At 37.8% G+C, this 16722-nt stretch overlaps 1 protein-coding gene across 2 annotated transcripts; it reads right to left on the bottom strand.

The window, feature by feature from the left end:
• Positions 1 to 1910: 1910 nt before the first annotated feature.
• Positions 1911 to 16414, bottom strand: HTATSF1 (HIV-1 Tat specific factor 1). Of its 2 annotated transcripts, XM_054289528.1 has the most exons (9): positions 16104 to 16414; positions 12364 to 12568; positions 12008 to 12055; positions 10707 to 10861; positions 9520 to 9683; positions 7848 to 7947; positions 7222 to 7311; positions 6602 to 6739; positions 1911 to 6236 (listed from the first exon to the last, which is right to left on the bottom strand). In XM_054289528.1, the coding sequence occupies exons 1-9, from the start codon at positions 16278 to 16280 to the stop codon at positions 5952 to 5954; spliced, it is 1362 nt and encodes a 453-aa protein (XP_054145503.1). In that variant the 5' UTR covers positions 16281 to 16414; the 3' UTR covers positions 1911 to 5951. The 2 variants fall into 2 exon arrangements, with proteins under 2 accessions (XP_054145503.1, XP_054145501.1); XM_054289526.1 differs by lacking the exon at positions 12008 to 12055 and having other exon boundaries at positions 16104 to 16366.
• Positions 16415 to 16722: the final 308 nt, after the last annotated feature.

A 16722-nucleotide genomic window follows, 5' to 3' on the forward strand; every position in this document is an offset into this window, starting at 1 on the left:
AACTCCCACTTCTCAAGTATTAAACCACAATTTAACAAGCAGGCATTCCCTGTCAAATAAGGGAATAATTAAGGGAACATTTGAGGAAGTCAGTGAATTGTCCTACCTTAACTCACTGTCAGTCAGATTTTCCAGATGAGGGACACTCATGTTGTGTCCAGCAGGTCGGGATCCTTCCTGGGCCAGGCCAGCGCTGTGTGCACCGCAGCGACTGCAGAAGACAAGCCACCTTCATGAACTCCCCACACTTTCTAGCCTCCAGCTGCACTGAATGAGGCGTTTCCTTCAGCCTATCTGCTAAGAATGCATGAAATGCACTCCAACGAGTCAACCAGGTTAGGAGGTTTCAGGAATGAGGAAAATAGGATTGTAAGTAGGTTTAGGTTTGTTTGTTTGTTTTTTTTTATGACAATGTGTATACAATAAAGAAGATACTGTGGACTTTGGAAAAGTTTGGAGTAAGATGATAAACAAGATATGGCAATGAACCAAACTTGCCCAGGATGATAAAGGATTTTTCCTATGTTACAGAATATTCACTCTTAAATTGGTAACAACAAACACCTATGAGAAAAAGACCTGTTTCCAATCCAGATAAACTGCATAATCAATTTTCTCACTTTTCTTTGCTGGATCTGTTTTAGTAACTACAGGGAAGGAAAAAAAAATCATTCTTGTTCTTTAAGGGCTGTAGCAGGAAAGAGGGTTTTTTTGTAGCAAGTTTACCAAAATTAGCAAATTTCAACCATTCCAGAAATGCTGAAACAGGGTCAAACTTGCCAGTCTCAACTGGAAAAAACACACTGAGGAACTAGTCACCAAACTGGTGACATTATGTCTTTTACAGAGTAACTTAGGAGTTTGTTTACTCACCCAGAAAGCTGGAGAACACAATCCAATTCCCTCTGCCTAAATACGTATGAATCCACCCTGTGCCCTTCCCAGAACAACTTAACTACCAGGCTGGGAGAGTTCCCATGACAGTGCTTAGTCTTTATTGACACACTGTTTGCGCAAACACGTTTTCATTGTGAGACAGACTGGATTCCAGTCCACCAGCAGGGCAAGAGTCTTCAACATCTCCACTGCTCTTTCTCTGACTCCCTTTTCTACACTGTCTTGTATGGCAGAGATTTCCTTCCGCTAAAGCTTTTCAAGACCTTATTTGAGATCTTCCTCTCGTGCTGACAGTTAAAGCTCTCCTCAGGTTAAGATGGCATCAGTTTAAAGCTCCTAGAAAGAGCTACCAGGTAAAATGGGATTTTCATCCCTATTCTTCAGTACAGGAATGGAATGACTGATTTCCAGTGCTTTTGAAGCATTCAAAGTGTCAAAACACTGAAGAAAAAAAATTAAAAACCTTTGAGAATAAAAATTTAAATTCTACTTGTCCTTATTAAAAACTTCTTCACAATCTCAATTTTAACTGCAGCGTCTGCAGTGATCCCTCCTGCTCCTTTTCTCTCCATGCAGGTCCATTAACATCCCAAGCCAGGAAGAAGGCTGAGACCAAATCCATAAATAGGGAACAAATACCATATTCCCACTTAAAGTTCCAGCAACTTGTCTAGTGGGTCCAGCTGGAAGCTCTGGTACATTAATATATGTGGCTTATAAACTGAAGCTCCTGTACACCAAATGCTATGGTATCTTTTACTGAGGAAAAAAAGACAAATATGTTACCTTGAAACTAATCAGCAGAGACTTGTTCTATTCATGAGTTTGTTTATTAAAAAGGTAGTATAAAACACAACCCCTTTAAGAAACAAATCAAACGAAGGGTATTCTCAGATGCTGTCACAAGTCTAGACATTCAAATAGCACTTTGCTTTGTAATGTTGCTTTTTAAAAGGATAAATGAAAATGATTAATTTATTGAAAGAAAATCACCTGTCAGAAAAAATTCTGAGTTTAGTTACTGAAAAGTTTAATCTAACAATATACTTTTCATATTACAGAATGAGCAAAAAACCAGCTTGCTGCAAAAGATTTCATAATTCTATAAATATTTTACAGAACTTTCAGAGTATTCTGACAGTAAGATGTCAAACTATAATGAGCACTACAATACACACAAATCAAATCAACACAAATACACAACTCACAGAATTCATTTACCATACTGCAGTATGTTTTCTCAAATGCAGAAATAAAAATAAGAATTTTAAAATCCAGTTAAAATCCGTAGGAATACATGGGGTTTTTTTCAAATTTGGTTTGGTTTTGTTTCAAGAATTCCAGGTATGAATATTGATGAAAGACAAGTTTGAGTTTCTATGAAGTATCCAACACCTTCAATTTTCTTAAGTGAATGAAGATAATTATTTTTAACTGTTAATAGGTTAACCTTAACTGAATAATGTGTAGGATGTGTTTTAGCTAAAATGCACTGCATTTAACATATTAAAGATTTTAAATGAATTGCAATCCTTATACAAAACCTAAGCTGTACAAGGGACTGAAATTCAATTAAAAAAATTTTAAAAGCCAGCAGGAGAAACAGATAAACATTTTGATGCAATATGAAACTAATTCTCTATTTACACCAGTATACAAACACTTGAGAACTTGCAAAAAAAGAGATAACCTTCTAAAAAGCTTTTTATTTTGAGGCCTTTTGGCTCCAGGTGTCTACATTGGCCATGCTCCTCCAGCCACGTCATGTCTGGTGAATACCTGTAACTCCATAAAAACTCCTTCCTGCAAACCACTGAACAGCATTTGATTTTAAAGCAAACTACCAATTTATCCTGAAGCTCAGCAATTATTTTGGATGGCTCAGAAAGTGATTCTGCAAAATGATGGTGAAGGATTAATTAATACTCTGTCATATTGTATTTAAGTGGCTTTACATCCATATTATTACACTGAAAACTGGTAGAAACATCTATTCCTCTAGTTCAAAACTGAGCAAAAATAATTATCTACAAATTGTTTCAGTCTGCTGCTAGTTATTGTTTCTATCATATACAGAGAAAAGGAGACAGATTCTCTTAAAATGAACCTCTCACCAAAAGCACAGGGATGGAGGAACATGCAGTATACACTGGAATGGGACCTAAAAAAATAACCTGAGAAACTGAGCAAAATGGTTGTTTCACTTCTAATAAGCAAGGAAAGTAAAAAGAAAACACTTTTAATTAAAGAAAAAATAAAGTGAGAATTCCTTTAGGGTTTTAATTTCTTACAAATTTATGTATGATGCTGATTATTAAGAAAAATATGTAAGTTTAAAAAGGAACTCCACTTGTTCAGATTTGTTAAAATTTCTGATTAAACATTACTACTCTATACTCTAAGAACTTCATAATCATAGCTCAAAATAGCAATTTTAACTTCTGTGAAAATTCTTTTGTTCAGACTGATTTATACAAATTTCATAAATTCAAAATATCTTCATAAATAATTTCAAAAAGGAAAATATCTAAAGAATTTGGTTTTAATGAAAATCTGCTGAAAAGAGTCACAGCTGCATTAACCTCTCCCTGGACTACTAAATGCCTCAATAACTTCATGAATAGTTTATAAAAATATATTTTTACATTTTACTGGGGAAAATGGAGGTAGACAAAAGGAAAACACAAGTTTGAGTATAATTCCACACTTGAGAACAACATATTTGCATGGAAAAAGAGCTTTTATTACCTAAGAATCCTAGTTAATAGGAAAGCCAGTAAAGCATTTGGTCTCAGTCTTTGTTGGTGCTCTACTTTAGTGTGAGGTCTAAAGGAGAAGATGAAAGGACTAAGAGCACATTGAACTTCTGCACCAAGCCAGTCAAATTTGCACATCAATTGGAGAGAGGAACATACAGCACTTCCTTATTTTTCAACATCTTATTTCAAATACTAAAATTATCCTTGTTCTCCATATCTGATACCATGATAAGACTTCATAGAACTTTACAATTACACATATTTCCACAAGTTTCCTTGTATCAGCTGTAATTCCACTGTAAAACAAGTGATTTAACCATGTAGTGTTACACAACTGGGCTCCCTTAAAAAAAAAAAGCAAACAAAACACAAGAGAAAGAGATCTAAAGCCTGGAGTCCAGAAGCCGGAAGAGAAAAGGAGCACTGAAAGCAATACTCACCACACTAAACTACACTCCTCATATGCAAACACTTCCAGCTCTCAAAGGTCTGTGGTGCTTCTTACCAATAAAAATAACTAAGGCAGAACCAACACAACCCAGGAATGTGTCTGAATACACCACTATGTGCAGCTACTAACCAGGCAGTGTTCCAGATTCCCTGAATTCTTCAAACACCTGCTTTACTCAAACACACAATCCACACACTTGGAAAGATGAGAAAACTGACTTCTTTTAGCTGGCAAGAGCTACATCTCTTCTTTATAATGAATTCAAAATGGGAAATTTGTCATATCAGCATATGATGAGCCCCCGGACTTTTAACCCCTAAATTCAATTATGACAGCTATTTTTGTCACACAAGAAGTAACTTATAACCACAATGGCAGTGTTAACTTAGATGTTCTTGTTGGCATAGCCACCCACACATACTGACTATATATTAAAAAAACCCCAACAAAATAAACTTAGACAACCATCTAGAATTCAGGAAAAAAATCTGTATGCAATCTATGAGCACAAGGCTTGAAAATAACATTTTCAGAGTATTCTGATTACCTCATGATGGAAACACAGCATCTATAGTTTCTTGCAATCCAATATGAATTTAAAAATCCTCCTTGCAAATATGTACTGGTGATCATCCCTATAAACAGCATGCTATGAATTTTGAATTGTTTAGTGCCTAAATCATGTTCTTCTATCCGTACTTATCAAAACAGTGGAATTCTAAATAAAGAATGACTATGCCCAAAACAGTTCCCCCCCCCCCGTTATTTTTGAAAGTCTGCCACTTACTAAAATATCTTAAGTTAGAAGATTTTCTAAGTCCTTGCTTTTGGAAATATTTTGAAGTGGAGTACCACTTGGTTTTTCCATATAAGAGCATTATTTGAAAGCATATTTTAAAGTATTCTAACTGTTGCACAATAAACTGCAGTTTGAGCTGCCAAAGCATTTAAATTTTATGAAAGATGTGAAGAGCAAACAGAGCTAAATGAAAATGTTGAGGAGAACTCACATTCAACATGCTAATGTAGTTTACAAAAAACCCTTACACTAATATAAAAGAACTAATAAAGCCACCAAAAAATCAAAAGCCTATTTTGATACCTACTACATACAGACCATGAAGAGTGTAAAAACAATGTTATTATGTCCCAGAATGTGTGTGTTCATGCACTTCTAGTCTCCTTGAGATAATTCCAGCCTCTAACATCAGCAGAAGATCTGAACAGGGGAAGGAAAACTTCATTTGTTGAATGCTCTGATTTAATAACCTCTCTTCACTCAATTTGCCTTAGGGTTGCTGTGGCAACACTGTCTGCCACTTTCTTTAAGCTTATGACACGAGACTACTCGTCTGCCGCCTAATACATAGCAACACATCCAATGCATTCACTCTATCTGGATCATGGCACATGTTCCATAAAATTATCCAACATACCAGGACACAAGTTATTGAAATACTGAGTTCCAAGGGAACTTAACAGAAAAATTAACAGTGCAATCCACAAATCTTGTGAAAGCTTTGTATTACATAAGTTACATATAGTTACATAAACTTAAAGGCTGGAACATATTTCACACTCACATCATGAAACACTGACAAGCATAGTTAGAACAAAAGAAGTCTGATGAGTTTTACTGTGCTCTTGAAAACTTGAGTTACTTCACCTGAACAGCCAATTAATACAAAATTTTAGAACCCCATTAAATGAAAACTTCAAAGCATACAGTTGATGACATTCTAGTACACCTATATTCATAGGAATATTGCCTGAAGTCACCCTGAAGAAAGGGATACACTCAAACATCACCCTAAAAATCATGCTTTCATAAAGTATTAAAGATGTTATGTATCAGCCTCTCCATCACTGCCTGCAAGGCTGCTGTCTGTGGATGGAGCTCCATCTTCATTAATACCCCCACCATTATTCTCCCTTTTATGAGTTTCATCATTTGCATCCTCCTTAGGTGTGTCATTAACCTCTGGAGGCTGTTTCTCTTCAGGCAGTGTAACACTACTTGATGCAGAATGCGAATCAGATGTAGTTTGCTGCTCCTTTGCATCAGGATCCCCTAAAAATGACTCCCACACCTTGAGCCTTTCTTCCCTTTCTCTTGCAGTCTCCTCCACCTGTTAAAGAAGTGTTTATACACATCATTAGAGTCACACTTGTTAAAATGAGTATTTACACAGATGAAAATAAACAAATATTTATATTACAGAAATATCTCCATGCTGACTGTGAACTAATGATCTGTATATCCAGTGGCTAATCCTCTAAGATGACATTTCCAGTACTCAAACAGGTCCTCTAATTTTTTGCTAAGTTGAATAATTGAGAATGATTTTTGGAGACATTCTACAGCTTTTGCAGAAAAGCAAGATAACGCAGGCAGGGGAAGGGTATGGGGACAGGAATGCCAAGGACTCCTAGAATTCAAGGAGGTTTACTGTTTGGAAGACATATTGGATAAAATGGAACCACAAAAAGCTACCTGATAATCCGTTACACCGTCCCATGTTTCAGCACTGAGCTGACGGCCACCAAACCACCTTCCATTTAGAGTCAGCTTGCACAAATCAGCTTCTGTTGCTTCTTTAAATGACACAGAAGCAACACCATCAGGGTGCCTCTGTAAGGACAGGCAACTTGCATTTAATAATATTCTAACTAATGCATTCATTCCAATACCCTTTATATTGTCTTATAAAATCCATCAGAATATAGCTCCATTCTGATCACACATAATCATGTTTGAAAAGTTCAGTTTTCAAGTTACCATGTGTTGTGTGTGCCAGTAGAACAACGTAATTTTTGAACACAAAACAAAAGTTATTTCAGCTAGCTTAGCTACAAATAATGTGTCCATACACTTTCAAACTTGTAACATATATCCAAGCTCCTAGGAAGAGCTAGCTGCCTTTACAAAGGCTGAAATATACAGGTGCTTAGACATTAAGTTCTAAAAGTTTTAAAGTACTAAAAGATTAAGTCAAGTTTCCATGAAGTAAACACACCCAAATGAATGCTCCACTCATATTTACAGCAGCCTAAACATTTTGCATCTTTGCACATTACATCAATTCTGCCAATGCAACATATAAAAACACCTACATCAAATATGAGAACCTTCTTTACTTGACCAAACTTTTCACACTCCGTCCGCAGATCTTCTCTTATCTCATTTAGCACTAGAGGGTCCTCCTACAAAGCAATTACACAGCTTTAATTAAACACAAGCATTCACTTCCCTCAGCTCTATTTTAGATCCATCACAGTGGTACACGTGTTGATCTGTTAAAAGTCCATAAATTAAGTGCTATTATGCTACATTTTCAAAGCTACTTAGGAGTTGGCAGACAGCTCTCATTTGCATTTAATAAATACTACTTGTAAATAAAGCTATTCTGTGCTCATTTCTCCATTCTAACTATTACTGTTGTTTACTCCTCTTTCCATCCCAGAAAAGAGTATTGTCAGATATACAGGTTTTTCAGACAGTGAAAAACCCCGACTTGAAAAATACATTCTTATCAACATTTTCTCCTTGCTTTTGGAGAGAGATGAATGAATTTAAAGCAGATGTTTGGCACAGGAGAACATCCTTCCCAAACAGCAATTTAACTTTGCTTAATTTTGTTTTCATCCACTTAGAATTTTGCTACAATTTGTATGGCAGAAAGTTGAGACATGTTAACTTCTAACAGCACAATTTACAGAAGCAAACTGCATCTTCCTACCTCAAAGTCCTTGGGGTGAAACATATTCCTGATAATAACGATGCGTTCATGCCGCATTCGAGTTGCCCCATCTTTCTTCTCCGGCCTCCAATCCAGCTGTCTAATGAAATGAAGCAACAGTAAGAAGATATTGTTGCGGCTCTCTTCAGCTTCTACAAGTATTTGTTGAAAAAAAAAATTCATTAATTCTGCATTTCTTGTGCTATATTAACATATATTTTGACGAAGAGTTAAGTTATTCTTCTAAAAAATACAGTAATTACCCAGGTTTACTAGTGCTACAAAGCATTTGAGGTTGTAAGGTACTTAAAGGCTCACAGAAGAAATACAAATAATTTTTGAAAGTATTTTTTAAAACACTGAGAAAATATTTATGAAGTATTAATTCCTTCCTAATATCAACTCAGATAAAGGAACCAGCTGTTTTCAAGTGCAATTAAAATGTCGGTATTTTACCATTTTTTCCTAACTTATTCTGGAAAAAAGGAGATCCACTATTCCCCTAGGTAAAATCTAACTGCTTTTATTTAAAAGAACATGTAAGAACACATCAACTCTTACACTGGTATTACCAGAAGATGCATTTTGTTCCCCAGTATAGATCCACTAACACAAACTAGTCACATAACCCAGCACATCTGTTCTAGGACTTTGCCTTCTCACAGCAAATCTTACTTCTTGTAGAAATGCCTACTTCATATCCTATTACAAAAACCCCCACACATTTACTTACACTTTTAAATCTCAAGATCATACACTGGGGTGGGGAAATCTTAAGTTTCTTCTTGTACCTGCTACTTTAGCTGAAGGAAACTTGGATTCCCAATGAGTAGTTATACCAGTAAATTCAACTCAAAAGGAACACAGTCCTTTTATTCACACAAATTGCTGTCAAATGCAAATTCATAATTTTCATACACCTGCCTACACACTGGAGACTTCTTACAGCAAGAATCATCAGTGTATTTTTGGGGCAGATATATTTCTGGCTTTAACTGATGAGATATCAAGCAGCCTTGCTCCCCTTAACTATTTCTGCATTACTATTTACAATGCTTAGTGACTGTCGGTTTCATTGAAATACCAAACATATTCAAACTATTTTCTTCTTTAATCTGCATCTTCTTGGTTCCAAAAGGCAGAAGAACAATTTTTAAGAGACAAAATGAATCAAGGTACAACTCAAAACCCAGTATATTTTGTAACAGAGAGAGACATCTAGGGAAACTTACAGAGATAATTTAGTATTTCCTCCTAACAGCAGGCATTTCTTGCCCTTTGCAACTACTACAGTATGGCACTAAATATATGTGAGCAGCCAGAGTGTTATAACCTTCCAACAGTAAGCCCAGATATTGTGGCAGGACTTGCCACTCTCATCCACTGAAGAGGAAGAGACTCTTACTTCCTCAGAGTTGCAGTATTTTCTTCTACATCTGAAGGCATCATTGCTCCCTGTGTATTAATTTAATGCGTGAATCGCCAAGAAGTTCATCTTATAAACACTTAATTTAGGAGTTAGCCCCCTTCAAACGTGCAATAGTTAAGCTATTTCATTGTCAGACAAGACTTTAACCTTTGCAAAACTTAGCACTGTATTTGAACGAAAGCATCGCTTTACTAATAGCACTTAGAAGTCTAGCAATATTTTACTGAAATAAAAAATACAAACTTCTGCTGCTGTGACAACTTCTTCTTGTAGTCTTTACATTTCTTCTTCTTTTTGCTTGCATCATACTCCCCCTTCAGTTGGAACTTTGCAACTTCCACATGCAATTTATAGCCTCGGATTTCTGCTTCATCCAGAAGCCTCAAAGCAAGTTGAACTGATTCTCTCTATTTGAAGAGAAAGCACAGTACAAACGTTAAAGCACATGGCAAAATCAAACTGTATTCCAAAAAGTTGTCATTAAGTATACTGTGCTAAGAATCAAGTCCCTGTCACTGAAAACCATTATGCTGTCTTCTGACACACAGCTGGCACTGTTTTCTTGATCAAAACCCAGTATTTCTTCACTCCTGTTATAACTGATTAATACTTCAAAAAACAGCTGCATATTTCATTCAAATACGTCATAGACATGAATCTGCAATATCTAAGCAAGCTGATGAACTTAAAAGCAAGAATAAAAAGGCTTCAGGGAATTGATTTCCTATAAAACTTGTATCACTTTTCCAAGAACAGCAGATGTTGAGACTCTTAAGTAATTTTTAATGTTTTCCTAAAAGTCCTTAAGAGTGAAGACAGCATTTATGCTTGTGCACTCCACGGTCCTAACTACTACAATTGCAAAAACAGTACAGACTACAAGCCATTTGATTTAGTACTGCCTTGTACTTCTTGCAGAACTAAAGCCAGCTGCACTTGCAATCACCAGTTTTCCAAATTATTCACAAGTGCAGCACATAAGGAAATAGTACTGCAGCCTAAACTTTGAAGGCTTAATAAAGAATGAAAGCACAGTTCTGAACCAAGCCAGTTCTCAATTAAAAGTTGTAAATACAGGACTACAGTATGTTTCTTCCTGGCTCATTATTTCTCTATTTTTGGTTACACAGTGGCATATTTTCAAAGTAAAAGGTGAAAATCCTCCCATTTCAGTCCATCATCTCTGGCACCCAAGACAGGAGCATGTAGAGACATGTTCAGCAGGTACTATGGCCATTTCCAGGCCAAGGATGAGGTTGGGTAAGAGGAAACAAATGAGCTTAATGGGCATTTCTGTGTAAATCTTTAAACCAGACACCTATATTCTAAACTGTGCTTTAGATTATCAAGAGTCTTCTGAATGTGATTCTGATATAATGGCCATATGTGCCTTCAGCGTGATGGACAACTTCATTTCAGTGCACCCTGACCTTCAGATAACAACAGAGGCCATCTCCTTTAAGATTTCCTTCCTTATCTTTGTACAGTTTGATCTTGTGTTCTTCTGTCTGAGGATCTCGCATGATGATACCACATTTTGACATGACTTGTACAAATTCATCTTTCGTAATGTCTGGAGGTAAACCTGCAAAATAAATTCAAACAGAAGGCTTAAGGATGGTCTATTTTTAAAAAAGCCTCATTAGAACAAATCTTCCTGTAGCATTTATTTAAACTAAAGATATCAAAAAGGACAATTATTTACATACACTACAAGAAACCACTGCCCTTCGGCCTTACCTTCTAAGCATTACTTCATACTAGTATTCTGCAAATCCTTGTACTTTATAAAAGGTGTAATGCACAGAAAAATCTCTGTGCTCCCTAACACGCACACCTAGAGATTTCTTGTCAGACATCATCCACACGGCAGCGGACACAAGACCTCTGCAAATGTAACTCTCCTACCCAAGCTTCAAGTCCCACTGCACTTCTAGGTATCAGAGACAAAAAAAACCACATAAGAACACAACCTATAAACAGACAACTGTTTTCTTCACTCACAAACTGAATAAAAAGAGTAGCTGATAATGTATTAAGATTTTAAGAACTGAACTCTGAATTGAGGATAAGAAAAAACCAGAACAGATGAGAAAATTATGTGGATGTCCCATGCTAGTTTGGCTTGCATTAAGATTTTTGAATCTTTTTGAAAATGATTGTGAAGATGCAAGTATGTGCACTCCTGTGACTGCTCACAACCACCAAGTGTACCTAAGTATATGCATCTAAAGAAAGCACCCCGCCATCCAAAAGAACTAGAAAAACACTGTAATAAGTAAGTGCACAGATAATTTCATTTGAGCTTTCATGTTACTTTCTCATTCTCTTCCCAACATTTTTTACTGTTTACTCCTTCTTACCTTATAATTATTTATTAGAGCAAATAAAAACTATAGATTAAGTGATGCATGTAGTTGATCCGCTGTCTCATCATAAACTTGTCATTATCTTATCCCTTAAAAGCCTGCAGAAACTGTTTTTCCTACAGAAGAATAAATTAGTCACTTGGCTGACACAGCTCAGAGAATACCCCATTTAACAGATAAAAGCATGGAATCTGTCCATTCTACTTCTTTCCCATATCTGCAATTTAAAGGTCACAAAGACATTACTCAGTCATAAATATAACATTAAGCAGCTTGCAGTGACAGATTGAATAGATAATATTAGAGACATTTATGACTCTTTTACCATCTTTAGCTCAAAGTATATAAATAAGCACTCTTACCTGTCACATAAACATTTGTGTTCCTATCTTCTTCAACGTGAAACCACCCTAAATACAAGAATCTAATTCAGTCATGCTAATGCATTAAACACAGGAGCATAAACATTTATATTCCAACAGATTTATGAGAATTTTTGCTTGCTCACAAAGAAGTTCTGAACATGTCTTCCTTTTTTTTCTTTTTATATACAGATTCCAGAGAATACTTATGAAGCACCTCACAATTTTAGAACCATTCTGCAAATTACCAGCACAACCTTATCTTTGCTGTACCAGATCACAACAATTAACTGCCAGTTTTTCATCAGTACAATACAGGTCACAGCCTACGCAGAGGGAAGTGCTTGGTCACTTACCTGGCTCTAGCTTCCTTTTTTCCAATTTTTGTTTTGGATCTGTTTGTTTTTGTCTTGTCTCATTGGCTGATGGTTGTGTTCCTGATTTCTTAGAACTTACTGGTTGCTTACTTTCAGTGGCTGTACCAGAAGCAGATGAAGTATCTGTCTCATCTGCATGGAAACCATAGTTGGCATGATAGGTTGCCAGGAAATCTTCTGTTATCTGAAAAGAAATTAGGAAAATTAATATAAAATTTCAAAGAAGGTTCAATACAGGTTTGTATTTTAAAGTTAGTTAGGTGACGGTCATTTTCTGATCTGGCAACATAGAAAATAACAATATTTTAAAACGATCTTTGCAAAGCCATACACACAACAAGAACAATCAGTTCAGGCATTACCTGAACTAGACGAAAACACAAATTCCATGCATATGCATATGTAGTTTTTACACAAACACTTCACAGGTTCTGCCATTTTTCAAACAAAGCTTTCTGCTTTCCATGTGAGTTGGATCTGCCTGAAGGACAGAAATCAAGTGCTCCTGGCCGTGGTGAAGTGTTAAAGTGATACTGATAGTAAGCCAACAATTTATCCACATATGATGATGAATGACTGACATTTGCAGGCATCTACCTTTACATGGAATAATTTCCAGAGATGTCATGTATTTGTGTTGACAGGCAGTAAATATTACACTTAACTAGAGATGTTAACACGTTGCTTCCAAGGCAATAGGCTTTACATTATATCCTACAAATAGATAGAGCGACTATATTTGGATAAAATATAAGACTCGCCAATGCCTATGCTTTAGGGACCAAAACAAAAGAAAAAAACCGCAAATTATACACAGTATTTCCAGCCACTCGCAATCTCAGGCAAAGAGATACATCATAGCTGCTTTTGTTAGCATCTCCACATTATGAAGTAATTTCTAAAGTTGCACACTCTGAAATATTTTTTCTCAAAACTGAGCCTTAACCTTTGAAAAATCTTATCTGACTCTGACCTTTGCTGCACTTGCTTCATTTGTATTCAAAAGGAAACAAAACTATGCGCCACTAAGCTATTATAAGAGAGCAATTTCAAGTGTCAGTGATGAAAATGTAATCTCTTATCTTCCACAGTAATTTGAAGCTTGATGTTTGAGCTGTAAAATTTCATTATGACAAATCAGAAATGCAAAATTGACAGTAACAGGCTTGTCAGGAATAATGCAAGATGCCACGGAGTCCCATAACTTTAAAGGTGAACACAAAATAACTCTTAGGCTAAGCAAGATTTGCCGCACACCTCAATGAAGAACGTAAATGGCTGCTCTTACAGGTATGATGTAACACAGCATCAAGAGAAAGTACATCCACATTTAGTGAAAAAAGGAAGACACTGCTCTAATCAGGTACATTATCTTTGACATTAGCTATCTTAGCGAATCCTTAGTGCCACAGTTGATGAGATCCAGAGAATTAAGAAGTCTCTGTACTTGCTGGTGAACAGCATTATTAACTTTCATCAGAGAACCTATTAGTAAATTAGTGATTAAACCTGCAAAAGCATTATTTTTCAGCTTCTGGGGGAACTGTACTCAGTGTAAACCTCCATTTACTTTTAGCAAATTATCTACCACAGACTATAAAATTTTGTCACTCCATAACAAAGATGTTTTTTGCATAAAACACTACCATCCTACCATATGGCCATTACCACTACTTCACCTTAAAATGTCTTTTTACAAGCAGTTTATACACATATAAAGGCTTTCATTGGAACTCCTGTCATACCTGACAGCACTAGAAACAAGTAGTCACAGAACCACTTACTAGGAACTTCAATCCAGTTCTGGTGGAGCACATCACAGAGATCAGTCCTACCTACACACGCACACAGTCACACTGTTTAGGGTGATTAAGCTTATAGAAAAAGAAACACAATACTACAGAACATGTGAGCATGTAATTAACTGCTGGTGCCACTGAAATGGAAAGGAATAGAATAACCAAACGAAGAACAGATACCCTGTGCTTGCAGATGACAGCCAACGTCTGTATTTTCACAGCAAGTGATGCAAGCAGAAGATGAATTTCACATGTTATTTTGTGCTATGTCTGTGAAACACTAAAAAAGTTGGCATTCATCTATACAGTACCATTGAAATTAAAATAATTAAATAATAAACAAGGTTGCAATTGCTTCTATTAAATAATTTACTGTCTCCAAATTTTTCTAGGGAATGCTGGCAGATAATATCATTCACTTTTTGCACTGCTTTGAAATTTGCCTTAGTGGAAGTTCAGCAGACACTGTGTTCCCAAAGCAGAGCGGCAGTGCAATCCCAGTCTATGGATAAAAATTACTTAGACCAGTCAGAGTATCTTTTGTGAAGAAACAGATTAAAAATTTCATTACTGCCCAAGGAGAAAGAAGTACAGCTTCTGGTTACAACAGTCTCCTCAGTTTATCTAGATAAAAAATTCTGTTAGTAATCATCAGAAAAACTCCATGGCATCCAGCTGGGTAAAGAATCTTTGTGCAGCACTGTGGGTCATGGATAGGTCACCAACTTCTATTATACATCATATTCACTAATGAACTTTTCTGCTCCTATTCAACCTATCCAACCCTTAATGCTATCTCCTCTCCAAGACGGAACAGACAAAAAAAAGCACTTAGGAAGCACAAATGCTACTGAGAAGAGACACATTCCAAAAGAGGCAAGAAGAAGGGGAAGAAATGGGAGCAAAACAAGAAGAACCCTCTTACAAATTACTGTCGTTCCTGGATATAGCATCCCACAGGAAGCCAGAAATACTCATTTCTCCATTGCTCCACTTTCTGAGTCTGGATTTTTCACATTTTTACCCCTCCATAAGCCATCTGCTCCACAGACACCTTCCTAGGTTTATTCAAACTTGGCACTACAGGTTTTACTCTCACTCAGATTCTCTAGACTGCAATGAATTCACAGTCACAAACTAGAATTGGCACATTACATCCATCAAGTAGATGCCATAAAACGTCTTAATATTAAATTAAGTAATTGCTCTCATTCATTGCTATATAAGGAAACTACTATTTCACTCGCAAATCAGTAGATTGGCTCAACATATTAAATCTATGTCCACTTGCCCGTTGAGGAGCCATGTTATTACAGCAAGACCATATTTCATAGTTAAAACATTTAACAAAATTTTAAAAAACTAAAAACTGTAATGTATTTCCATGCTGTGGAATGCCACTAAGACAAATACACTTATTTTTCAAATGTACTTCTAAAGCTGGAAGAGATGGAAAAACACATCTCTTACTTGACATAATTCTCAGATAACAATAAAAGAGACATAGTACTACTCTGTTTCTATCTAGACTTCATAACATACTAATTAATTTCTACACTGCCCACAAAGAGATCACCACAGCTACTGTGGTGAGACTACAGTGGTGAGCTACAGAGACCTAAGCACATCCCAGGCACCTCTGATCAACATGCACAAATATAACCGTGACTTCATCTCAGGCCCGAACAATTCTACAGATTCTCCGCCCAGGCAAATAGCCAACACGCAGCTCCTCACGACAGCGCAGCCGGTCAAAGACGGAAACGACTCCGTGGTTTTGCTTTTAAAAAAGGTATGTTTTGGTGCTGCTGAGACTCGCAGCAGACACGATGTGGGTGAATGCAGACGCCTGCGTAGCGACGAGATCCGGCATCAACCGCTCCTTCTTCTCCCCCTTCCTCGGGGCTCCCCCGTACCTACCTTGGGGAACCAGGCCTTCTTCTCCAAGTCCCACTCGTAGGCAGCCCCGTCCGCCGGGTCCACGTAGGTAAAGGGGTCGGACTCGCCCTCGCCTTCGCCCTCGGCTGGCTTGGCCTCGTACTGCTGCTGGAGCTGCAGCTGCCGGTAGAATTCCTCGTTTCCATCCTCGCCGCTCATGCTGCCGCGTTCACTGGGCCTCGGACACCAGCGCTCCTTCCGCCGCTGTCTGAGGCAGGCAGGCCCGCTCCGCCCCTTTCGGTGGCGGGAGCGCGCGCGGACAACTCCACACCTCGCGCGGCCGCCACGACCGTTCCGGGCGCTGGCGCGCGCGCCCGCACAAAACCGGAAATACCCCACCCGCCGCCATACCTTCTGCCCGCCCCGCCTCTTTACCCCGAGCTGTAGCCAATGAAACGAGCGGTGTTGGGTCATGCGGAGAGCGGCAGAGCCAATGGGAAGCGGAGGGAGAAGTCCTTCCTGGGGAGGGCGGACGCAGGGGGCGGGGCCTGGGCGGGGCCTGGGCGGGGCCGGGCCGGGGCCGGGCCGGGGCCGGGCCGGGGCCGGGCCGGGGCCTGGGCGGGCCTCTGGTGTCAGTGCGTCCGTCGTGGGACGGGGGCCG

Source organism: Melozone crissalis, unplaced genomic scaffold, assembly GCF_028551555.1.
Source record: "Melozone crissalis strain CALT ecotype California unplaced genomic scaffold, PUWL_Pcris_2 ptg000068l_1, whole genome shotgun sequence".
NCBI lineage: Eukaryota > Metazoa > Chordata > Aves > Passeriformes > Passerellidae > Melozone > Melozone crissalis.

Bases quoted from the DNA above. Each gene is read 5' to 3' on its own strand.
- HTATSF1 (XM_054289528.1), bottom strand. From the start codon at position 16,280: ATGAGCGGCGAGGATGGAAACGAGGAATTCTACCGGCAGCTGCAGCTC. The intron at 7,312-7,847 runs GTAGGAAGATGC...ATTGCTTTGTAG, and splicing joins TTCACCCCAAGGACTTTGAG to GAGGACCCTCTAGTGCTAAA. The intron at 6,237-6,601 runs GTAGCTTTTTGT...CTTCTTTAACAG, and splicing joins ACGGTGTAACGGATTATCAG to GTGGAGGAGACTGCAAGAGA.